Genomic DNA, 27,194 nt, shown 5'->3' on the forward strand with positions numbered 1-27,194 from the left:
CTTCATCGTTAAGGAGACCAATTATGTAGCATACATGAGCTTTTCCATAAAATAGAATTGGCATAGGAATTGAGGCTACCTGCCTTTTTTAGTTCTTCCATTAAACCAATGATTTTAGCTAATTCTAGTTTTTGTTAATGTTTCCTTGGTAGAGATTTAAATTGTGTTCATAATTCATTTAATTTATTGTGCTGCATTGCTTTTCCTTTTTCAGTAAGGGACTGGATGTGCATTCGTGAAAAACACAAATTTGCCATTCAACCGTACACTGGCTGAAGCGCATACTCCAAGGGTATGGCAGTAATGACGTGTTCCTAAGGAAATCGAAAACAGTTGTGAATCCATAGACCAATGCTATGTCTCATACGAAAGCAGCCTCAAACTTTAGGATGAATGCCAAAGTTCTATGGAACATGGAGTAAAGTATACATGAAGTATACATATTGCTGAATCCACATATCAAACAGTGCAATTCTTGGCCAAAAGGGTCTAATAATTGTCTATCTTGAAGGAAGGACTGTCCTATGTACAAATACTGTCCTCATCTATGTGAAATACAGCTTTCTGCGCATCTGGGTTCAATGGCAACTTAAGTATTAATCAGTCTTCATGCAGGTTTCACATGAAAACTCAGAGTCAGTGGTTGTGAGAAACCAGGACCTGTCTGCAGTATCCCCAGCCTTTTGGTCCTATTTTGACTACTAGATGCTGGTTTTCTGACTTGGTTTGTGCCCTGGGCTCTGCTAACCATACCCCGGGCCAGTGCTCTGATTAAAAGTACATGGTAATTGGGTATAGTCGCAATTGGTATTAACAACATATCTGTAAGTCTCAAGTACATGGTAGGGCATATAGGTTTAGAGGCCCAGTAGATTTAATGCACTTGCGTGTTTACTGCTTCCATGCCTGCTTCCTTTTTAAAAGCCAGCCCTGCCTTACAGGCTGCTTTTAAAGTAGAATTATATGCAAATTCGACTCTGGAATTAAAGGTTTTACAAAGTAGTAAATTACCTTATTTTTACATATGTCACCCCTAAGGTCTCCTCTAGGTGCCACAGGGGTAGGGTGCCTTGTAACTATAAGCTGGGACATTATAAAAGATGTTTTATATGTCCTGGTGAAGGTAAAACTGTCAATTTCATTGTAATGCATTCACTGCATAGGCCAACATAGGAATGATTTAATAAAGTATTAATATTGATAGGAGTGAGCTAAACATATAATCCAAGTACTTAAAAGAATAGTTATGGTAAATCCAACAACTTGCCATTGTTAGGTTTGTCATAACTATTACAGAAAAAAAGCTATAGAACTCTCTTTTCTGCAAGCCAAATTCCAGCCTTCCAGCAGCCCTGCTCTGATTGGTCAGCCTCTGCCATGCTGATCCAAGCTTTCCTAATCAGGTGTGACATGGCCTGCCTTGAGACAAAGGATTTCCTGTCAGCGGAGAACTGCAATCTGCAAGGCAGTAAGGGGGTGGAGGGGCCAAACTGGTCTTCAAAGAGGGAATGATAGTTTGGACAGGACACAGCCTCAGCCCCACATCCCGCACCCCCAGCCAAACAGGAACCCCAGTGATTAGATATGTGAGGGCACCGTTAGGGGAGAATTAGGGAACTTAGCCACACAAGTGGGTTGGCTTACCTAGATCTTACCCTCCAGAAGAAAGTTTCTCCCATTTGGATTTTGGGAGAATAGTGCTCTCACACTTTTGAGGAAATGGTCATATGCCTGGGTGACTCCCTGAATTCCATTGGTCAGGGGTGCCACCCCCCTGCTTGCCACCCAGGAACTGTTAACAAATATGGGAGTGTTGTCCAGCAACTCATATCTGCTGCCTGAAACAACAAGGAGAAGAAGGACTGCCCTGCTGGAACCCTGAACTGCACCCAAAGGATTGCACTTTGAAGAACTACACCTGCTGCACAATCTGGTATTACCTCCCTAAGGACTTTGCCTGACTTTGCAGTGATTTAGGAGAGGACTCTCTGCAAGTTAACCGAGCCCACCTGCATCATCTCCACCAAGAAGTCCCCATTCTGGAGTGCATCCAGTGGACGTTTAAGGATTTCGACAGGTGCATTGGAAGAATTGTAGTCCCCACATACCAAGGACCATCTCAGAGCTTCTAGACTCTTGGATTGGTGTTTTGGACACTTTGAACCCACAACAGGATCTTCAGGAAGAAGTTCCAGAAGTTTGGAGCAACTTTTGGAAAAAGCAACATACGGTGACTGACCCGACATTGAGAGTCAAGCCAGCTGCGTCGAACCACGACCTGGCCTGGATTTCAAGATCATCCAGCTGAAAGCTCCTGAGGTCAAAACTTTTGGGAGTTAACCATGGGCTCGCTCTGAACCAAGCCGACTACGTAGATGCGAATCTGGACTGAAGAGGAGCCTCCCTCGACGTTGAGAGAAAAAGCTCCGTAAAAGTAAGTGCAAAGGTAACATTTTGACCAAGGCCTCCCGCTTAGTGAATCTGACCAGGGCTTCATCGCCATCAGCTTCAAACTTTGACTGTTTCCCAGACAAGCGCAACCAGATGTCCCAGGTTGGCGCTGTTGGTTTTTAAGCACTAGACCGTGTTTAGTCTTTAATAATTCATATCGCCGGTTCCCTACATTGGAGTTGAGTCATGTTTGTGCCTATATGTTCAAAAATATGATCCAGGTTTCTAAATTGGTGTTAGATTTGTATTGTATTGTACTTATTTAAAGTATTGGTGTTTTTAAATGGTTACACACCTGTCTCATAAGTTTAGTCTGCCTGCTTGCAGCCAGCTACCAAGGGTTGAGCAAGGGAATAATTTATTGAGCACTTGACTATACCTTTTATTCAGTTTTTGGCCTTATTACAAGTGGTAGATCCCTACTTATCACTACTAGTAAACAACTTTCTAACAGGGGTGTTACCGGAGAATTGGTATACTAGCTCGAACAGGAGTGCCCTGTTCAGAAACTGGTCCTCTCCAGATAGGTAGTGATGGGCTTGTGTGTTGGGATGCTTTGCTCATATTGGTGATCTAGCCAGTAAAGAAAAGTATTTGACAACGAGCAATTGAACCACATTAATTTTCTGGAGGTGACATAAGTCCATCTGGCTCCCATGTGGTTCAAGTCAATTGTATTCCAATCAGGAAGTACTGTGTAATGGAGAAACATACAACATTTTTGAAAACCTTGCATATTTTCCTTCTCCCTGAAAAGTTAGAGGAACCGGAGTATATGGATCTAGGCAATTATACTCTTACAACATCACCTTCCTTCCAAATTTAGATCTTTATTTGCACTCTACTGTTGTACATGTTCACTTACTTTCTTTGATGTTCCTGAATTCTTTCCATTATTTTGTCACGATCTACCTCTTTATTGTTAACAACCAGCCACAAGGGACTTAGTTTAGTGCCAGGTTCCCTACTTTTAAGGGACTTAAATGGAGATACACCAGTGATGGAGTGAGGGTTAACGAGATGGGACCAAATCATTTCATCTAATGCTTACTTTATGATCAACCGGTTGACTCGTTCAACTAATCCATTTGCTCTTGGACAATAGAGTGCGGTTTGCAAGTGAGTTACTGAAAATTTGTGTAAAAATTCTTTCATTTGTGATTAGGTAAATTGGACACCATTGTCCGATACCTGAGTTTAAGGTACACCTTCAATGCAAAACACTTCTTGTAGGAATGTTATAACAGTGCTGGTAATGATGTTGTCCACAATTTTTGAGGGCCACCCATTTAGAATGATAATCTACTAGTGTCAATATGAACCTTCCTCCTATTCCCATAGCCTTCACAGAACCAATAATGTCCAGAGCCAATGTGTTCCAAGGAACAGGAGGTACTTCTACATCAGAAATGTAACTTTTGCTCTCCTGTTTGCTCTTAACGCTGTATGCACAGCTTATACATTGGCTCATCTCAATAATGGAGTCCATGCCTGGCCACCAATAATGAAGTCTGGTCTTGTTCTTGGTCCGACTCCAACCTAAATGGCATTCATGTGTCAAGATTATGATTTTTCCATGCAAACTTTCCGCAGGTACTAATTAGTTTATCCTATACACATTTTGGTCACGAATATACAATTTGTTTATCACCTCCCAAAATCCTTTCTCGTCATTCTTAAGACCAGAATTGTTTTTAAGCCATTCCATCCTAGCCACCAGTGTAATGAAGAAACAACACCAGGTAGGGCTCAAAGCTTTATTCAGCTTAAGTTACTTCGTCGACATCCATAACCCAGAAATGGTAGTGCTCTGGGAGTACCCATTAGAACCCTGACAAACATTCTAAGGAAAGGGTAAGAACAATGAAAGAGGGGGGGAGGCGGAAGGGTCCAATGGGAGAGAGAAGGCAGGGAAAATAAATGGGAGAGGATACAACATACTGCATTTCTATACTCTCCATCCAGATAGAATGGCATAAAACCTAGACTGCTTCCAAAGATCACCCGGTTTGTTGGGCAGTTTCTTATGGTGCAAGACCAGTGGTGAGGTTCCTTACAGTATGCAGAAAATGGATGTAAGGGTTCCAGTGGGGTTTTAGTGACCACTTTCTCTCATCCCTTCACCAGTTTGATATATTCCTTTATAACACTATATTGACATTTGTTTGAAGAATCACAAGCTTCACAGAAATCAACGAGGGAATTAAAAGTTAGCACATTTTCTATTGGGTATGTTGTATGAACAAAGACGGTTTGACGGTACAGATGAAAATATGCCCACATACCAAAAAATGGACCTAGTACAGGTGGTTGCAAGAAGGAGCTTCTGTAGCATACCATTGAAATCCCATACTGTGCTTCCATCTAGAGGAATGTATATAATTGTCAGAGAAATATTGCCATACTAATCCTTTTGATTGCAGTATTTAGGTTTGGTGGTGTTTGATGTTTATAAAACTAACTGCACTAGGTAAGCTGGGTTATCCACAGTTTTTAAGAATTAGAATATGTTGCAATCTTCATTGGAAAAACGGATGCAGTAATGAAGTGAAGTTTTCATTGGAATATCGCCAATGTACTTCCTCCACAGTAGTAGAAAAGCAGAACCTTTCGTTCACATATAAACAATTTACAGACCAGTATCGAGTGAATCTACATAGGACACAGAGAAATTGTTTCTAAAATATATCCACTATTTACGTATTTTACTGTCTCAAAGTGAGGGTTTGTATGTATACATCTTCATTGAAATATGGTCAAAGCCACATTTCGTCCTAAGCATTACATGAATTAGGCTATCATTTTGGCTACCAAGAATTTAATTTTGTTCACAGAGATTAGAAAATGAAATGTTTTTTATCTGCCATTTTGTCTTTAATATACGTCCGGTGTATTTTACAAGATTAGAATTATGCTTTTCTCAGAATTTGCAGCTCAGTGTAAATTAACACATTCCATTAGGCACAAACCAAGCAATGTCTACAAAATTATATATATATTTCTAAAAAGTAACTGATAGTGTTTATTATCCAGGTTTTAATTGAAAATGGAACAAAGGAAGGTCATCAGATACTGATGGAGGCCAGAGATTCTATCCTGAAAGTAAGTCAACATTAAGGAAAGTAGACTTGTCTTCTGGAGTTTATCAGCTGTTCTTAGCCAGACACATGCCATAGTTTTTAGTTAAGCCTTATTGCTAGTTGCTAGGAGCATCAACAGTGGTTAACACTCTCTGGAGAGGAGACTAACCAGTATTAATATCTCACCCCTAATGTTTGGGCCTGAATCGAAGCAAGGACAACTAATGAGGTAAATTTCAACAGGTGTTAACGCCTAGAGGCATGCGAGCAGTAACACTATGAGCTTCAGTTCCTCTAATGTTGCACAGAATAAGCAGAAAAACAGGCAACTGTCCCTGTCTGCTCTGTGCCCCTGATGCACACTCCCTGAACTTGTAATGCATGCGAACATCAGTAGATAAAGCGAGCGTTACGATTAATTGAACAATTAAAGCCTTCCATGCAAGGTGACCTGAGTTTGTTTTGTTGAGCACATTTGGAACAGAAGGTGTGATCAAGTGAATGCCATGTGCTGTGATGTTGGAGGTTTGAACCAGTGGAGGAGTTTGTAAAGATGTGTTTATCTAGCGGTGAGAGTGTTGGCCAGTGGTTGTCAGCCGCCTTCGGACCTGAAGGCTCAGGATCTATTCTTATTTTCTGATCTTATTTTCGGTGTCAAAAACTAACATTCATTATTAGCTTGGAGCTGATGGGGTCTCTTCTTATGTATTCTGGCCCTTTCTCTGTACAGCTGGACGAGGAGCAAGAGAGTAAGGTGCACAGACGAGGGCATATCTTCGCCCCGGTGAGTACTACACACACTACTTCTATGCTCATTAATCCATTCCACATCTCTGTACAATTAATACTGCAGATATGTAGTCTTTGTTTAAAATATTGATTTTTTTTTTTCCTTCATGAATATTAAAGACCGGTGCATTATGTGCTGGTTGTCTCTCAGCAATTATTCTCTTTAGTGGGTTTTGCAGATGTGAAGCCCACCTACTTTAGCATTAAATGGACGGCATATGCTCTGGGTTCATGAATAAGCTTTTGATGGGCAAGGTTTTTCAAGCTCCCTTTTAATTTTTTTCATAGTGGAGGGGGTTTAGTTTTGAGAAGGGTAATCTGACCAAATCAGGTTGAAGAGTGAGTGCCCTTTAAATACAACTTTTGTTTCACTAGTTTAATCCAGCAAGTATAGGGAAAATTCCAGTTGTCCATATGCCATTAATAATGTATTTCAAACCATCTTTCCTTAGAGGATTATTGAGCATTGAGGAAGTTGTTAAAGATCAATGATTTGATATTCCAATTTGGTGGAGTTAAGGCAGAGAACACCACCAGTAAACCTATTACTTTTTTTTAAAGCAAACTGTAGATTTTTAATTTCTATATTTGAGGTTTAACCAATTTCATTATTAAATGTTTTGTGCACACATAGTAACAGTAACATGCTATAGGCCTTTGTATTTTTCAAATTTCAATTGTTTCTAGGCAAGGTAGACCTGCATTTTAAAAAGGGCACGTGTTAGTTGATTTCCTTGCTTGTAAAATGTGGACATTATGTTGGTTGTCGACAACCTGAAGCTGCATTTAATACGCGTAATGTTTGTTTCTCGTTTATCATGTAGAGAGGATTTTTTTGTTCTTTGAGATTGTGCTTGAATTTCATAATTGAATAGAGGCTTTCAGCTGCACCTGAGAGTCCGAACAGCCCGTATGTCTTATCTGCTAAGTTTGAAGGTCCCATGCGGATCCTGCTTGTGGGAAGTTTTGTATATATCAATGGGATTTTAAGCTGTTTTTTCTTGATTGGTTGGCTGTTCTGAAAGGTTACACATTACTGATAATGCTAGAAGTCTGTCATGTTTAAGAATGTGTTTGCAGCATTTAAGTTCAGTTCTACTTGCAGCTTCTTTTAGACAGAGATGCCTTTCCAACTTAGAGCAGATATGTTTTCCATGTCCGATGGAGTTCAACTGACTTATGTGCAAATGTCTTCCCTGCTTACTAGGCGAAGCTTTAGTTGATCTATAGACTTATCCTTTTAGGGGCTTTACATTCTGATACCTTCTGCCTGACCTCTCCCAAACTTTACAACCTTTCTCTCGTTTAGCTGAACAGGGATTTCCCATTAAGGAAATGAGTGTGCTTTGTGCTATGTTGAGATAACATTTATTAGTTTGTCTTTGCAATTGAGGTTTTGAATTGCTTTGATTATGTTGATTAATGCATTCACGCATTGACTATTGGCTTCTAACAAATTTGCGGATTTGACTTTGTAACCGTTATAATCTTTTACTAAAACCTTCATGGTTTGCATTCCAATATTCTGCCATCTTTGTTGGGCCAAATGTACTTCATGTTATGCAGTTGTATTGATTGGTGTGAAAGCTCAATCAGAACTAAAGGTCTACCCTCTTGTGTGCAGCCAGTACCAGAAATTCGCACTGTGAAAAGTGCTGCATTAATGGCAAACCACTCCCCATGAGAAATTTCATGGATCTTGATTTTATTTTTTTAACAGTAGACTGATATTTCAGCATCTAACTTCACAGCGCAGGTCCTTTTTTAGGTCTCGCCTGGCGAGAGTAGCACATGCGCTGCTCTCGCCATGCGAGTGCCTTTTGCAATCGATTCTCGAAAGCCTTAAATGCACGTGTAGGGATGGACAAAGATGGCTGCTTTCGCTATTTAACCAAACCTAACAGCGTGCACGTACGAACAGTGGACAGTCCGATGCCATCTTAGCTTTCATTGTCATGGCAACTAAGCTTCTTATCGGAAGCTTCGTCACGCTGCTTTTTAAACACGCCGGCTTCCTTCAACTGTGGCTTCGTCCACAGATGTGCACGCGCGCACGCATGGTGGAGTGCTTTCACTTTAAACAATGAGCTGGGGTAGACCGTGCATGTGCTGTCCGGGCGCATCCCGCATGCCCTCCATTTACGAGAGAGCTGGGGAGAGGAGGCGTGCGCGCTCTAAGCTCCCCGCACGCGCCACCCCCATGCTCGTGCCCTAGCTGGGCGAAGACAGTGGCAGAGCAGAGGCTCTGGTGCCCAGGCCGCATGCCCGTCTCGTGGCGGCAGCACCGCGCAGCGCTCTGCTCCATGGTCCGCGCACAACCACTGCTGCAGCCCCCGGGCTCCCTCTACTGCTGAGCTTAGTGGGAGCCTCGACACCGACGTCAGCCAGGTAACTGCCGCACTCTGCACCCGGGGTCTGCATGTGCACATGGATACCCTCATCTCCCTTCAAAACACGGTAAGTTGGGTGCACACATTGTTTTCAAGTTGAATTCCTCTAAAGCGGTCATCTATGCATTTTAACAAGGATGAATTGCAAAGTGTGAAATACATGTAAGTGAATTGTACTAGCAAAATAGTGGTAATTTCTATGTGAAGGTCAAGTGAGTAGTTTGGCAATTATAAAGCCGCCACTTTATGACTGCCCACTAACAATTTACAGTGCATGTGTCAAACTCCTCGCACATGATGGCTCAGTAACTTAAACCTGTCCACATCGAGCTAATGTAAGGGTCATACGTTCAATTCCCGCCAAGGCCAAAGCTTCCTTTAAAATGCCCGGTTGAGAAATTGAGTTGGGACCTAGTAAAGCTTCTTTTTAACAGGGCTTAGAAATGACAGGAATGTGACGTAAAGGGCTAAGAAACGCAACTAAATCTTTCAGCCAAAAGCAGCAAAGAAAGCATGACAAAGCGCATCAAAAATATACAGGATTCAAAAAGCGCATGTGAAGGAAATGAAAAATTAACTATGCTAAACAGAAAGCAGAAAAGAGTAAATAAAAATAATGTAACGTTTTCCTTGACCTATACTCGCCTCAATGCCTACGGCCCGCAGGAGTCAGAAAACAAGAATGAGACCGGCCTGAGCGACTCTTCCAATTACGACGACTTGCCGAATCTAACGGATTGGTGCGTTATCTTAATACCCCAACACTGATAAAATATGGCTAGATGTAGGTGTACATTATCTAAGAAGCATTGTTAAAGCCAATAGGCCTCATCTCTCGTTGGGGATTTGCCAGTGCCTTTTGTCTGTGCTGTTCCACATTGACAAAAAGAAACAAGCATTAAAAATGCAATAGGTCTCGCCTTTGATTAAGTTAAAGCCATTTGCTTTGTTATACAATACCATTAGCAGAGCAAATGGCTTTAACTTAATCGAAGGCGAGACCTATTGCATTTTCAATGCTTGTTCTTTTAATCGTTCTTAAGAAGTGAATGGTTGTCCTAGTTGGAATGTGCAGGGTTGAATTTTACTGTTACCCTTAAAGATGGTAGCACAGACCAAATGGATTTGGTTTCCTATACTCACCATGAAAAAGATTATATAAGAGACACAGTTATAAATACCTCAGTAAGTAAATTGCATATGACCTGCTTGTTAGACATTTTTTTGCAAGAATTAATTTGATGGGATATTTATTTTGCATTCTGTAACATTACCGATTTATTATTTAATAAACTTGTAAAGATATTGAATCACCTCAGAAATGGAAATAACTCCTTTGTCATGTAATTATGGCAAATCCCAAAACTTGATGCACCCTGTTACTTGCTACCTGTCCGGGAGAAAGAATAATTCCTTCTGGCCTTGAAAGATGTACTCTCCCATTCGCTATGGTGAGTCAGATTTTATCAGGGCGAGCTAATTTTAGGATTTACTTGCCCTGTCTGGTGAGAAAGCTTGAGCTGGCAAAGAAAAGGTGTTCTGTTCATTCAGTTAATGGGCGATACAGATGCCTTCAAGTCTTGTTTTTATCTGGTCACATTTGCTGTACATTTGACCGCCTATGTCTGCTTACCAAATGCTGCTTATTTTATCCTGGTTTACATTTCTTTCTCTGATTACAAAGTTACAACATTTTGTAAAGTGAACTGTCTGGCACGCGTGCGGGGCGCCCAGCATTTAAATAGCTTGTCAATGAACTGTACAAATATTTAAAAACGTGTTTCAGTAATTGGGAAAGCAGTCTTTTTGTAGTTCTGAAGTGAGATGGAAACATAGTTTTTTAATGGTATCAAAACAAATCCGAAAGCTTTACTTGGTGATGTGCAAATGGTAAATATTTGCTGATGCCCGATTTCCACACATTATCGTTTGTACGCTATTTAGTTTCATCCCTAAAACTGCATAGCATTGGAATAGTTGGTGGCCAGTAGCAATATATCACATCACATCATGCTTTAGTGATATATCTATTAAAAGTGAAAGTTTTTAAATATGAACTGAGAAAATTCTGCCCCCACCCTGGTGAAATGGTTATTAGTGAACTAAGAGGCAAGTCAGGAGTCATGTGTACCCCATATGTGGGCTAGAGTTCTATTATACATGGAGCAAAAGTTTAGTTAATTTAATCAGACAAAATTGTTTGTTGTACTTCAGGCATGCTGAACTCACCTATGTGGAAGTGGTTTTGTATGTGATAATGAAAAGAAAAGGTGGCTCAATTAAGTAAACGATTTGCCTAGGATCACATAATTTGAGACTGGTTTATGGGTCAAGCGCATTGCCGTTAGATCAAGTAGATTATTCAAGTCACTAGACCTGCCGGTCTGGTACCAATTGTCCCATTTTATTTCAGGCCTGTTCTACCCGTACCGGGAAAGTGTATGGAATTTGTGGTGATCCTGCATTAGATGGTAATGGTCTTGTCAGTTGTTCATTGGCCAATGGGCCATGGAGAGCAGGTCATCTTGATACAGTTTTTAGTGTCTGCATTTACTTGCCTATCGTTAGTTGTTTTTTCTTTAGGAGATCCGGCTTCTCCCACCTATATCCTAACATTGTTAATGTCCGCCATGAGTTTTATCCCAATGACTTGACATGTTTACTGACTTCTAAGAAAACAGAGCTCTGTGATCTGTTTTATTCATTCCAGTAGGTATAGCGCTCCCACTTCCAGCACTCAGTGGCCAGCTTAGTGAAACCCAGATGGTCAACTCTTAAAATATGTCCTGCACTCTGCTGTGGTGAGCTTGGTGTTGATGGGTGTGTTGTGCTGCTGCCAAAAAAGAAGGCTCCCCATTTCTATTCCCACCAGCAGGATTAATAGTGCACAGTCATAATGACCAGTACTGATGAGGAGAGAACTGGAGTGTCACCCCCTTGTGTTTAGTATAACAGTGGTCCTTGCTGCATCTATGCTCTGAGTTTTTATTCTGATGACAAGCCATCCCCAGGTAACACCACCATCTTCTCTTCGCCCAGCTTGTGTATCAGCACTCTGTGCCATGTCGATAAAGCACTTATCATGCAACACACCTTGCCAGTCTGAAATGCCCTATGATGATAAGACTTCTCTTGTTATTTTCCTGCACTGAACCATCTTTCGAGGAGCCGGTAATTTGCAAGGAGCAGCCTGGGGCATGGTCTGCTAAAACAGCACAGCATTCTAATGCCTTATCCAGACCTCGTACAGAGGAGCCATTGCCATTTCAAGTTCCAAGTTCACGTTTTTCATCAGTGGTGGGATAGGAATTCATACAAAATATTCATATGTGTTCACTGAAGGAGCATTGCCCATGCAGCGCGCACTCGTTGTCTGTGCTTAAAAATATAAGATGTTGAATGAAACATCTTTGAGTGATTTGTACTTCCCCCGAGTCTTTTGTCCTCGCATAGACTAGGTTTAGGGGTGCGCCAACGGCTAGGACCCTAAATGGTGTAGTCCCATGCCGGACTTTGGTGCTCCCCAACTGGAACCGTCACTGATATTAAAATGATTACATCCAGTAGAAGGTGACACACATTCTTATAAAAATGACAACGGTTGTTTTTAAGGCATTATATAAGGAATTAATAGGCAGTTCACCCATAACATGCCATAAGTAAATTGAGTAGCAAAGCATACAAGTCATAAGTACAGAGAACCGTTACAGTTCTGAATAAAATCCGGCATAGAGTTGCCTTTCCACATAGATATCCGCAAGTTCTATTATAGGACTTTAGACAAAGTATACGAATACTTGGTTCTCAGATGGTACACCAATGGGGACAAGTAAGAAGAAACATTTTACCACCAAATACATTAACATTTTCTCTCACGATAGTAACTCATTTGGACTACTGGCCTTCTCAATATTTACTTGAGGAATTAAATTGATACATTGTATGGCATTAGCCTAGGACAGTGAAAATGCCCTTGGTTAGGTACAGTGGGAGAACGTTTCTGGGAAATTTCTCTGGTTATTAGTGCGAGTATCGCAATTCTTTATTTAGAACATAAAGAATAGCAACAATTAACACTTGGCATTCGATGACATTGATGCAAGATGGATGACAGTGTAAACACACCCTAAGTTAACGTAAGATCAATTCATAATGCGTTTAATATGCAGAAAGAAAACAACTCTCACACTTTCGAAATGACATTGGTCATTGGTGATTTAAGGAAATGTACAATCTAAGCAATATTTTGTTTATCTTGCTCTGTACAATTGTTAATATGTAGTAAAGCAGTACTCTTTATTATTCTTGATAAGATCAAAGTCTGAGTGACCCCACTCGAACTCAAAGTAGTTTTTAAACCCGTTTTGGAGTGTGTGGTGCCATTGTCGATAAGTGTGTCAATCGGTCTCTGAGATTAAGGGTTGTTTCAGATGCCGGGGATCACAGTGGTTACTGCACTAATGGGAAACTGTCTTTGACTAGGGGTGATCCAGCCAGCTGATCAACACTTTACAGCACTGCACACAGTGATAGTGGAATCTTTGGAACTAGTTGTGACAATTCAACTGAAGTATTTTGTGGAGGTCACAGAGTACCACAAGCTATATTGGATACAATTCAGTTAGACCACATACATTATCAGATTTTGTCGTGTTACTCATTATGGATGACAGTGGTGTGGGAGCCCTGATAATACTGGCTGTGTGAGTGGCTTTTGGCATCGTCAGTCCATGGTTAGTGCACAACAGATCAAGGGCTCTATTGTCTCTTGCTCCCACATTGTGCATCCCAGCTACTAGTATCAAGTGTGAGAACAAGGAGGCTCCTTCCCTTGGTAGACATCCAAATTTGCCTTTATTTGCTGATAGAATAATGTTCTCCAGTAAGATTATTTTACTTCTTGAACAGCTTAATGCCATCTGAACTGGTTGGTATGACTTCAAAGCTTGTTAACGGCACTGTCTGGCATACAGTATTTGGTTAGACCATTCGAAGGACTGATGCAGACATGGCACCATTGAGTCTTTGAGGAAAACTTTGCTAGCGACTGAAGCACATCTGTTGTTGGGGTGAATGTACACTGTTGGTTCCCAATACTGACAAATTGCTCAAAATTGAATGTGACCTGTGAAGCGAAGCAATTTTTGTGCATATGAAATGGAATGAAAGAATTCACTTTTTTTGGCCCCTGGAAGTATGTCATTGAGATGGTCCACTTGGAGAGTACAGTAATTGGAAGAGTATTGAGATCTATCATTGCTGGATTCCTCATTCTGCCACCTCCAGTAATAGCGGGCTAGGTGAAATGTGGAGAGAACACTTGAGCATGGCAAACTCACAATGTGCTTGATTCCCAACAAGTATTTATAAAACATCTGGTATGTTGTCTCAGTATTTTCTTTTCACATTCTGTCCAGGTTATCTTCTTGACAGCAATGAAACCTACTGCTTCCCTAAAATGAAACTGCCGTATTTTACTTTCTCGGCTTATATTGGCTGTTCCTGCCAGTGCCTTAAGATGAAAGAAGCTACAGAACCATCCTTAGGAAGGCCATTAACGCTTTAATTGATCTCTTGAAGACCGCTATCAAACAGTTGAAACCCTGTGTGTTTAGGCGCCCACTTTTCTTAAATTGCGTTCCAAAATGTTTGAAACGTGAGAAACTGATTCCGTTGATGTTGGACAACAATAAATGGCACAATACACAAAAGAGTTGCCAGAGTCGCTGTTGGTGGTACTAAATATCCGTGCACCACATGCTCTACCCAGAGCCATGAACAGTCGTAGTCACTCAGACTAAGGGCCTAATTATATCTCAGCGGACCGGTTACTCCGTCACAACCGTGACGGATATCCCGTCCGACTAAATATAAATCCCATTATATCCTATCGGATTTATATTTCGGCAGACGGGATATCTGTCACTGTTGTGAAAGAGTAACCCGTCCACCAAGATCTAAATCAGGCTCTAAGTACTGAGGTAATGCATGAGCTACCCTGGGGTGGTGCAGAAGGAGGTCGCCGAGGAAGATGTAGTTTTCGGAGTCGATGGTGAGCGGAGCAATAAAATCTCGAATGGCATCGCAGAATCTGTGGCGAGGTCCTAGAGGTTTGTAAGAGAGGGTGCCTATGATAGTGGTTTTGCTGTCTGTTCGGAGTTTGAGGTTGAGGTGTTCCATGATCGAGGTGGCATCGTCTGCTGTGATGGTGCAGTGGAGGGTTCCCTTGTGGATGATGGCCATTTCACCTCTGTGCTTTATGATGCAGTCTTGGTGTGCGATCTTGTAGCCGTTGGGCGTGGCTGAGGCGATGTCTGGTGCAAATGTGGCTTTGAGCCAGTTCTCGGTATGGAAGATGCCATCGGGGGTAAAGGAGATGATGGTGTCCCAAATATCGGTGGCATGCTTTCAGAGAGATTGTGCCTTAAGCAGGAGGCATTGGAGATGGTCTGGGCTGGTCGTGGTAGGCATGGTGATGTTTGCAGTGTGTGTCGGAGCTTCGGTTTTGCAGGAGAAGATGCAGCGCCGGCAGGTAAAACGTCCTATCTGGGAGAGGTACGGCAGCAAGTGCTGTTGCGGAGTCCTGGGTCAAAGGCTTGGAGCTTGGCCGCGCTATATCTTCGAGTGGCAGTTGAGCCAGGGTTCCTGGTTCTGGGCGCGGTCCAAACGCAGACGGGCATAGATGGGCTTGCTTTTAGCGCGTCTGCTGCACGGTCACTACAGCCTCCATTACATAGGTCTTGGGAGGTGGAAAGTTCGCTGGGAGGTGGGGGCAGGGCCAATGGGGGGGCGAAAACTGTGGGAGGCGCGTTTGGGAAATACAGTGTAAAGAACAACAGAATATGGCAAATAAAGACAAAATCCAAAGCAATAACAGTGCACAAAACCAGGCAGCAGTGAAAAACAACAGTATAAAGGCAAAAGCAGAAAACAATAACCGGGTACAAAATCAAGCATAGCACAGTCAGCCAGGGGGAGCAGAAAATATTAATACAATATTTTTCGTCTGCTTAGTATGAAATTATTTTGCGGCCTCTGATGAAAGGCTTCGCAGACGACGCTTGGGGAAATACATTAATATTCTGCTTTGCTCAGGATTTGTTTTGTTAAAAATTGTTCTGTATGATGCTTGTGTCCTTTTCTATAATACGTCCTTGCTGTAACCAAACTTCTTGCTTCATGTGCCAGAATTCATCTATCTGTATATTTCTATCAATGATGTCCACTCACTTTATATGAAAACGTAAATGTGTTAAATGTGAGAAATTACATTCATGTTTCAGTGTACAGAGCCATGCAGATACTTCATGGTGATATCCCATCAAATTTTTATCAACTTTTTTTCATCAGTGCCCACACTCACTGCCGTGCCCTCTACTGGCTAAGACACATACTGTGCCCTGCAATTTTATTCAAGCCTACCAGCCCCTGCCCTTTTCTTGGGTAAGTATTAGAGCAGCACGCATTAATCTCTCCACTCATATGCAATATGGAAGGTATGGTGTGTTGACAAATGACGGCTCAGGGCAAATTTCCATGCCATTGTTGTATGAAAGCAAGTTTGCATAACCATGTTATCTTTTTTATGAAACATAGACACAGAATAGTCTTTTTGTGATCAAAATGTAAAATTAGCAGCTTTTTTCCCCCGTACTTTCCCAAGGATTAAAAACATTGATGCTTTCAAGTTTATCAATTCCCTTGCCCGGTTCTTGACTCCTTCAGGAATTAGTTCAAATTATTAACAAAATCTGACTATGTTGACCTCTCTGAGATCCACATCTTACAAATTAACCTATCCCCTCGTTTCTGGTTAAGAAAATGTGGATGTGTAGTGCACCTCAGGATGCTGGTCTGTTTTGTTTCAGGCTGGCCAAGGTTCGTCTCAGACGTGCGTGCCGCCACATACACAATCATTTTTCTCCCTTCTGGCATTTTCTCCGTGGATGAGAGTGGTGTACCGCCAGCCCTCTGAAATTACCTCAAGCCCCCTGCCAGCAAGAATCCTTCTCTCTTTGCGCTACAGATTTACATTTTGTAATGCATGATTTCCTTACTGAGCCTAATACTAAGTTCACGAAAGCCAGTTTAATCCGGCTTAAGAGTAACAGCAGTGTTACATGACCTCGAGATGGTGGTTACATCTAGGATATACCTCTTCGTGATTTGAGGGGCCCCAAAATAGTGAAAATTTCAGGCCGCCTTAGGGCGAGCCTGGCCATCTGGGAGGAAAAGTATTAGATCCTTTGACCAGTAATTCATTCAGCGTTTAATTCTGCATCTAAGTAGGAGCCTTGCTGAAGTATAGAGGAAAGAACGTTGGATGATCCAGGAGCAGAACCGTAGCAGGCTACCACTCCTAACTAGGTTAGAACCAAGTCTGGATTAAACTGTGAAGCTACAACTGGCCTGAAAGTAAGACATACCTTCTTGTGGCAGAAGCTGGACTGACCAGTAGGAGGACTGACTCACACCAGGCGAAGACAGATCCCAGCTGCCTGAGGTAGATCTCTGTGGGTCACTCTGAACACTAGGCCTCCCTAGCCAGCTGCCTACCACCGGAAGTATCATCTAGCTCACGCACTTCCAGTTTGTACGAGAACTGACTTGTGGTTACTGGACAAAGGAGCTCCACTAATTTTGTCCAGTCTTCTTGATTGCTGAAATGGAATTTCTGTGAGTTAACATGCATACAAACCTACTCTCTACTCACTTCAACTTAGAGGTAACAAAAACAAAATGCGAATTGTCCGCCCTAAATTAAAATCCCAGACGGAGCATTCTCAATCTCTTACAGGAAATGCTAGAGGCTCTCAGGGTCTGTCTTCAATGTTGTTCTAGTATGTTTCAAGAAATGGCTAGACCTACAGTGCTTCTACCCTACTAATGGATGCCACCAGCGCCCCGATTACTTGCTGGTAATCTTCATTACTCTTAGTCCTTGACCCAGTCATTATACCCTCTATGCCCTCCCTACTGTCCTGGTCTTTGACAGAACTTTGGATTACAGAAAATGCTGGGAGAATGCTATTCTATTATAACACCCATCTGACGGCGGGTGGGGCTAGTGAAAGCATTCCTATTTTGTTCCCTGTGTTGTGATCAACGACAATCCTCACTGTCGAGTACAAGGGATGAAGAGTTAATGTCAATTCCTATATAGCGAAGGCAAAACACCAACACACTCTCTCTCTGATCCCCAATAGTGAGCGTGTGTATCTGGTTGAATATAGCTCCTTACAACGCGGTCGTTACGATGACCGTGTTGTTAGTAGGCAATACCAATACATCGCAAGTCATTAAAACGACTTGCAGTAGGGGGCGCGCTGGACTTAGGAATAGTATTATTTACTATTCCTACTGCAGTTTGCGCAACAGGAGGGAAGGTGTTGGATTTTAAATCCAAAACCAGTGCGCCCCATACAGCAAGACATTGTAATGACTTTCAATGTAATGGTATTGCTTACTAACAATGCGGTCGTTGTAACGGCATTGCTTTGTGGAGACAGCATTGTAAACGCTGTTTCCCATCTGGGTGGGACTCCTTTAAGCAAAGAACCACTCAAGATAGCCACCTCACTAATGCATCTGAGACTTGTAGACCCTTCAACTCTTCATATCCATCTGGTGAAGCACAGTCTAGAACTACGCCACCAGCAGTTACCAGACCTTTATACTTGCCATGACTGAGGCCATCTATGCCCCTCTTTGTGGCATGAGGGTCTTTGGAATGGCAACTACGAGGGTGCAAGTCTGGAACAGTGGGACACGAACCCTTGTTTTTGTTCCTGACTGATCAGAGCAGTAATATTGATGATAGCCTTTGAGGGTTATATCTGTAGCACATGATTGAAATAGCAGTTAAAGCGTTAGCATGATGTATGAGGTTGAAGACGGTGGTGTTTTAGAGAGCCCGTCATGTGCAGCATTATATATGAGGGATCAGTGTTTAGTCCTAACAGTTTGAAAGACATGCTTGATACCCTCAGCACTCATGTGCACCTTCTGGCCCTCCCACCTTGAACCTCTGTATGTCTTCTTGTTGCAGCTAATATTCTAACTGGGGTTACCCACTAGGGTCAGAAGGGATGCGACGAGGGGTCTCTAGACTAGAAAAGGATGGTAGAGGTTTTGCACTTAGTTATTGTACCTGCACTCTTAAAACTAACCTTTTACATATCCCTCGATTTATTCGAGCGTATTGAACACCAGTGTGTTAATGCAGATCCCCTTCCAGTAGAGCCTTTGTACCAAGCTGTATCGCAAATAGATATTCTGAAGAAGCCCTTAATTCAGGCTGATACGCTGATCTTTTGTTACAGAATCCTTGTACATTATGGGAAAAATTCTCCTTCCTAATAATGCGCCGGGGACCAGGAGACGGTGTAGAGCAATGGCCACGCATCACTCAGCCCGTCCTTCGCAGACCTCGGCATGTGCACTGTCGCATGTGCTGCCCTGATGGAATGCTTCAGCATATGGTCGTCACTGCACACAGACATGGCAGGTAAAGTCTTCCGACATTCTACAACTTTAGCATGGGAACATGCAAGGTGAGTCTGTGCAACACACAAGGCTCGAGCAAGCCCTTACTGAGGCCTTCATCAAACAGAAAACACATGCATTCCAGTAGAATTATCATATCTCCTGAAAGCCCTCTCTCAATGGGACCCTTATTTTATATAGCACCACCATTCTGGCTTGGGTATCACTTTCTGCAAAGCAGGAGGTTTTTGTGGATATAAAACATGTTTTGAAGACAGTCTGTCAGTGCTTGTAGCACTATTTTTGGGGCTACTCGAAACATGGTGTTTGACGCATGTGTGCTGTAGATCACATGCTTTGCATACTCCTGTCATCTAGGGTTGGGTCCGGATGTTTGCAAGTTGTTTTTCTTCGAAGAAGTCCTTCCAGTCACGAGGTAAGGTGACTCGGGCCCAGAGGGGATTACGGCCATTGTCCATCGTTATGTTCCTAGCAGGCTGCTCCGGTCCTCAGATAAGAATCTTTTAATAGTACTGAGGTTTAAGAAGGTAAAATGGGGAGGTAGAGCTTTTTTTTCTCTGGCTGCCAAACTGTGGAGCTCCTTCTCGGAAGAGCTCTCTAGTCAGGTGTCCCACTCTCTCTTCCGCAAAGCCTTAAAGACTTGGCTATTCGCACAGACTTCAGTATGAGCATGTCTTTCTGTCTGCACCCTTAGGTCCGCAAAAAGCGCCTTGACGCCCTTGGGCTAAGTTCGCTCTCTACAAGTTCAATATTCATTCATTCACTCCTCCTTTCGGTAACAACGTGCATGGGCATTGACTCCGTTGTTAGAATGTTTTTTCCCGCCATCTGGTTCAGATGTGAATTGATGCGCTCGCGTTAGAAGCCATTCTTCAGGACCCCCTCGGTGCGCACTCCACTCTACCCTCAACAGTATTGTTTTCGTACGCATATCCCACTTCTCCGCATATCGCATCGGTCGAAGAAAAACTTCAATTTTGAACGGGAAACTCATGGAAGGCCGTCAGGCCTGACCGCGTCGGTACACCTCGCAGTCGATGGAACAGACTCCATTCAAATTCTGTCCTCTGTGCCACGAGAAGTACCCGCGCAATGACTCGCATGAAGTGTGCAACTTGTGCTTGTCTCCCAAGCACATCGAACAGGACTACAACGCGTGCAGATCGTTTCGTTTCAAAAAGACTCTCCGCGATAGTTGGGCTCGGCGTCGTGAAATGCAGAGCCAGAACGCCGAATATAAGCCGGACATCTTCGGCAAAGGTTCCGAGCAGGAGGAGGTCGACGCACAAGGTGCCAAAGAGGGGATGGAGGAGCCGTCCATCTCGGTGCATGAAACTGACTCGGAGATAGAAGAGGACTTACCATTGGGTCAAGGTCGCGTGAGGACAAAACACCCCTTGCCCCGAAATCAAACATAAGACTTTGGTGCCACCTCTACCTTCGGGTCACGGTCGGCACCGAGACAATGTTTCTAATGCCCCACCTTTTGGGTCCCGCACTGAAACAAGTAATCAAGCCTTCCGACTCGGGACCGAGTCGAGTCGACCTAAAACAGGGTCGGAGGCGAAACCAGGGAGCTCAAAGCCGAAACACGCTTCGTAGCCGAAACCTTCTGCACCGAAAGGGCAATATATTCCGGTACCGAAGTCGTTGGTGCCGAAATCGAAAGACGTTCCTCCTAGAACACGGGATCAGATTTTTTACTTTCCACCTCCCAAAACAGATCCTGGACAAAAAGAACTGTACATTAGTCCAGATACAGGACATCTGATCACTAACCTGCCTCAAAAGCATTAAACCAGAGTCTGAGGACATTCTATATACAATTCCACTGAAGAAGAATAATGCTGGGACTAATCCTTCTCTTCCTCCTCTTCCAATACGTTCCCCTACACCACCACCACCACCTTCTCCTACACTAGAGCCACTGCCAACTACACCGCAGGACATTCCACCCTCACAGCCTGATGATTATCACGAAGATAATTTAAATAATGTAGATGAGGAAGATAACCCATTACCAGTAGACCTCTGGGGGGATTACAATTTAGATCAGCCGGCAGATAATGACCCAGATCTTTACCCTGCAAAGCCTGCTCATCATGATGATGATGTAGGGTATTTAGAACTGTTGGCTAGAGCTGCACAGTACCATGGAGTACAGTTACACAAAGAATCACTTGAGGAAGATTTCTTATTTGAAACATTAGGCAGCACACACAGGTCTACCCAGTCTCTCCCCATGTTTAAGGGCATGATGAGACATGTAGATGATATATTTAAAGATCCTGTAAGAGCTCAAATTCTCACTATGAGAATAGACAAAAAGTACAAACCAGCTCCATCTGATCCAGTATACATTAAAGGACAGTTGCCTTTAGACTCCCTAGTTGTTTCTAACTCCCTTTAAAAGGTTAATTCACAAACTTCTGCAAATGCTCTCCCTCCAGACAAAGAATCTAGGCTGCTAGATGCTTCTGGTAAGAGAGTAGCTGCCCAAGCTGCAAATCACTGGCGTATTGCTAACATCCAAGCCCTTTTAGCCAGATACGATTGACCTCACTGGGATGAAATGGTACAATTGCTCCAATATATCCCAGATGAACACAAGGCTAAAGCACAAGATTTAGTGCAAGAAGGGAAGCTCATTTCTAATTCATCAATTAGATGCACCTTAGATGCGGCTGACACTGCAGCCAGAGAAATTAATACCAGTGTGTTACTCAGGAGACGCTCTTTATTAAGAATTTCTGGTTTCAACCATAACTTCAACAGTTTATTCTAAAGACTCCATTTGACAAGCAACACCTTTTTGGACCTGAAGTAGTAAAATCTGTCCCTTTGTCGACCCTGTTCCACAGACAATGCTACGACAGACCCATCAATGACTAGTTAGGGTGTGGCGTCAACAGCAAAAAGATCTCCACATAAACCAATTAGAGCTACTAGCAGTCTTTCTAGCGCTCAAAGCCTTCCAAATTTACCTAATAGGCAAAGCTGTCCTAGTTCGCACAGACAACATAACAGCAATTTATTACATACAAAAACAGCGGGGGCTCATTTTCTCCAACTGTCGCGCCTAGCATAAAACATTTGGAAATGGGCAATACACCACAGAATTTATCTCCTAGCCGAACACCTTCCAGGTGTAAACAATCCGATCGCTTATCTCCTAAGAAGACCGAGACAACAAATCCATGAGTGGGAACTTCATCCCCAGGTTCTCCTACCGTACTTTCAAAAATGGGGATTCCCTCACATAGACCTATTTGCAACAGCAGAAAACGCAAAATGCCAAGTCTTCACCTCTAGAATCCCACACCCACTATCCAAGGGAACTGGTCAGGGATATTTTCCTATGCTTTTCCGCCTCTCCCACTCATTCCACTTGTAGTTCGGAAGCTAAGGCAACGTTCCCTCACACTGATCCTAATAGCTCTCACATGGGCTCGTCAACCCTGGTTCACAACTCTGTTGGAGCTGTCAGTAGTTCGACACCAAAAGCTGCATCTCACCTCCAGTCTTCTCACACAGAGCCATGGAGAAATCAGACACCCAGACCCCTAAGAACTCAACTTGGCACTATAGCTCCTGAAGTCACAGAGTTTGGTTATTTAAATCTTCCACCAGACTGCATGAATATTCTGAAAGAGGCCAGAAGATCTACTACAAGAGCAGGTTATGTAGCTAAATGGAAAAGATTTGTTATATATTGTCATAGTAACAACATCAATCCATTACACGCATCCATACAGAACATCATCTGTTACTTGTTACACTTACAGCAATCTGGTCTAGCCTACAAAGCCATCCGCTTACATCTAGCTGCAATAGCTGCGTACTTACAAAATTGACACTTGTCTCTATTCAGATTACCAGTTATTAAAGCCTTTATAGAAGGAATACAAAGGGTAATACCACCAAGACTTCCACCAGCGTGGAATCTCAACATAGTACTTACACGGTTAATGGGTTCACCCTTCGAGCCAATGCATAGGTGTCAACTGCAATTTCTATCATGGAAAGTTGCTTTCCTGATCGCAGTTACTTCACTAAGGAGAGTTGGTGAACTCCAGGCATTACCCTTAGAAGAACCCTTCTTTCAGCTTCACAGAGACAAAGTGGTTCTTCGTACTAACCCAAAGTTTTTAACTAAAGTGGTGTCTGCCTATCACATCAATCAATCAATCAGTTGAATTGCCTGTGTTCTTTCCTCAACCTGATTCAGTGGCAGAAGGACCTCTACACACCCTTGATGTTAGAAGAGCTTTACTTTATTATATAGAAAGAACAAAAGACTTTCGCAAAACAAAGCAATTCATTGTTGCTTTTGTTCCACCACACAAGGACAATCCCATATCTAAATCGAGCATTTCTAGATGGATTGTCAAATGTATACAAACATGCTATGCGAAAGCAAAGAGAACTTTAACCATACCACCTAGAGCACATTCCACTCGCAAAATAGGGGCTACTATGGCCTTCTTGGGGAATATTCCCCTAGCCGACATCTGTCAGGCAGCAACATGGTCTACACTGCACACATTCACCAAACCATATTGTGTAGATGTGTTAGCAAGGCAGCAAGCTCATGTAGGCCAGACCGTACTCAAATCACTGTTTCAAACAATTACAGCAGCTACTAGTTAGCCACCGATTTGGGAGCATACTGCTTTATAGTCTATGCAAAGCATGTGATTTACAGCACACATGCCTCAAACAGATAATGTTACTTACCCAGTAAGCATCTGTTCTTGGCATGTAGAGCTGTAGATTCACATGCGCCCACCTGCCTCCCCGGTCACTTTTAGCTGTTGTAGTTCTCACTTTATATACATACACATGGACATCTCTATTCTACACTCACTTACTCCATTATGACCCTCTGTGGCAAAACAATCTAACAACGGAGTCAATGCCCATGCGCGTTGTTACCGAAAGGAGGAGTCCCCTTACCTCGTGACTGGAAGGTCTTCTTAGAAGAAAAACAACTTGCAAACATCTGGACCCAACACTAGATGGCAGGAGTATGCAAGGCAAGTGAATCTACAGCTCTACATGCCAAGAACAGATGCTTACTGGGTAAGTAACATTATCCTTCCTACAAAGTAGAAGCTCAATTGCCAAAAAGTATGAGCTGTAACTACAAAGTGCCACAAGTGTTAAAACAAGCAATCAATCTACTATCTCTTTTTAGGAATAGTTTGGAAATAGCAGTAATTAATGGAAATTCCATTCTAAAATTTGTATTAAAATAAAAAAGATTAGTCTTATGCCTCTTTCTCCAGATTTATTGTACTAAAAGATAAATGAAGGCATCCAGGTTCAAACAGCTAGGTTCAGTTATGCATGTTTAAATGTTTTTATTTTAATGCTTTCAGTGGAATTTTGACGCACTTTGCCAACTAGGAATTCTGGATTATAATTCTGCGCAATACATTTTATCTCTTTGTGCCTCTGGGTATAGCAAACACACTCTGTACTCTTGACGTACGATTCAATCCGGTAGACTTTACTTCATCCTTACTACTCGGCTATAGGCATGAGAATCTCGGTAGCAGACAGTGAGAGGCCCCTCATAAAATCCAGTGAAACGCAACTTGCCCCCTCAGTAGCCATATTAAGCTGTGAGACATATATAATTGTTTCAAAGCTAAAGATGGTAATGCGTTGACGGAGGAATATCTTTTGATATCAAGATGATTGTCTGAGCTAAGCACTTGACGAGGAAATTGCAGCAGTGGTGATTCCGCTCTTCCTCCTTCCGAAGTTGGTCAATTCAGTGCTGTTACATTGAGTTATAAGAACAACTGTTTCTTCAGTAATATTCATCTGCAGCTGTTGTGAGAGGAGTCTCTCACTTCAGAAGCCTTAACCCGTGATACCTTTGAGTTCTTAATATCATAGAATGCAATTCCTAGATTTTCTTAAAGTTGGTGCAAGTGTCTTGGGGCAGAAACTTTGTTTTGACGTCATACAAACCCATCACGTTAACTTGCATTAAATTCCCAGGTGTTAAAACGAGTACTCCGAGTTCTTAATCAGCTTGGTATCATGTTTTATATGTAAACTGTAACTTGCCAAGTGACTCGATGCACGCCTGTGTGGCCTGTAATATGTTTAGTACGCAGACCCATTTGACGAGTTTACATAAACATAACACCTTCATTCCATTTCCCAGTAAACCTCAATTAAAAAAACGATGCGACAAACTACCATGATACAAAGAATACAATGAAACAAAAAAAACTGACATAAGCTGGTCCTGTATTCCTTCATTGGATGAAACTGCGGGTTTCCCACATGCAATTTCAGCATGAATAAAAATAGGCGTTGCTATTACCCAACTGAAAGGCACTTGTTTCAAAATTGTAAGTTACTTAAATTTGGGCTACAATCCTCTTAGCTATATAAGTGATTACCATTTGCAAAATGATTATAAATATTTTTTTTAACCTGCTTTGATATTCCGTTAATTTCTGAAATCCTTTGCCATAAAGCTTTGCCAGATAATTATAGGCAAGAAGAGCACACCAGGATGTCTGATGTTGGTGAAGTTTGAATCAGTGGTTTAACAATTAAAGGCAAATAGCAGACCTCATGTCTGAGTGCTTTGCTTACAATTCATAACTTTCAAAAGGCCACCTTTCATTTAATCTTTTTGAGCATACAACTTCAGACTATTTTTTATTTGTCCAAGAAACTACCTCAATTATATTTTGTAATACGAAGAGATTGGTCAAACAGTTGGACGATTTGTGTATTTACAGGCAGGGCAATGTAGACTTTATTATGAGTAGGACTTAGTGGGGAGCTTTGAGGTGCCCCAAATTGTTACGTTTGCAACCTAATGGCATACAAACTTCTTGATATCAATCCACAAGAAGGGATCTTGACCAGCCAATATTCATGATGTAGGTCACAATTTGCGACCCATTGGGAAACTCTAACAAACACTGGGATGGTTTCCTGCTGGGGCCAGCGTACCACCATGACTGTGATTGCTTTTAAATGAAGCATGTTTTAAAAAGAAAAATGAAATGTTTCAGTTTCATTTTGTAAGAGTAGGCAGTGCCCTGTTGGACCACTGTCCGCTCTTAAAAAAACCTTTTTCGAATGCATTCATAAAGGGGAAGGGGTCCCCTGGGGACCCTTTCCTGTTTGCAATTAGGTTACCACCAAATTGAATTTGGTGGTAAAAAGTAAAAGTTTTGCAACCACATTTCGGTCATAAAACATTCTTACATACCACTGCAAGTCGCTATTAGGAAGGGACGTCCTTAACACGCCCTTCCTAATTCCGAAACGCTAAACCATTTTGCGAAGTGGTAATAGGTTATCGAATCGTATAATAGGGTTTGGTACATATTAAAAGGCTTATTTTCCAGTCGCAAATGGCCAGATTCTGCAAATAGGCCCGTTTGCAACAAGAATAAAGCTACATGCATGAAGCCTCAAATCTAAAAGACATAGTTTTTTAGCTAATTTATTAGCAATCTTTGACTGCTGTGCTATGAAACTCATGATATGGCTTCCTCTTGGAAGGGCAATGCTTACTTGGTCTGGGCACTTCAAAAATGTGATTAGAAAGAATTGCAATTTGCTGGTTGCTACTTTAGTCAACCATAGCTTCTATAAAAAAATATTACATCTTTTCTAAGTATTTTCAGATAATCATGATAAGAGCACTGTGTCCTTAAACCCACCGTTTGTTCGAACTTACTACAGCATTTGAGTAATTTAATTGGGAGGTTACTAGGGTCCGATGTAGCTTAGGCTGAGACCAAGACCGAGCTTTGTCCCAAAAAATGAATTAATGACATGAGTGCATAATTAAATGTAAGTGGAAATTGAAAAAATAATTCTCAAATTAAAAAAAAAAAAAACCGATTCACAGCACTATATCGTTTTACCGTCTGTCACTATCTTTCATTATCAAGGCATCTATACTATGTCCTTTAAAGTTTTGTTCCTTGAC

At 42.1% G+C, this 27,194-nt stretch overlaps 1 protein-coding gene across 2 annotated transcripts in view; it reads left to right on the forward strand.

The window, feature by feature from the left end:
- METTL17 (methyltransferase like 17) overlaps window positions 1–27,194 on the forward strand; it is a 195,040-nt gene that overhangs the window by 114,391 nt on the left and 53,455 nt on the right. For both annotated transcript variants that reach the window (XM_085651776.1, XM_085651777.1), the window contains exons 10-13: window positions 5,485–5,553; window positions 6,262–6,315; window positions 16,061–16,153; window positions 19,033–19,217. In XM_085651776.1, coding sequence (XP_085507902.1) covers window positions 5,485–5,553; window positions 6,262–6,315; window positions 16,061–16,153; window positions 19,033–19,217 — 401 coding nt within the window. The remainder of the gene's footprint in view (window positions 1–5,484; window positions 5,554–6,261; window positions 6,316–16,060; window positions 16,154–19,032; window positions 19,218–27,194) is intronic.

This window comes from Triturus cristatus, chromosome 4_1 (assembly GCF_964204655.1).
Source record: "Triturus cristatus chromosome 4_1, aTriCri1.1, whole genome shotgun sequence".
Taxonomy (NCBI): domain Eukaryota; kingdom Metazoa; phylum Chordata; class Amphibia; order Caudata; family Salamandridae; genus Triturus; species Triturus cristatus.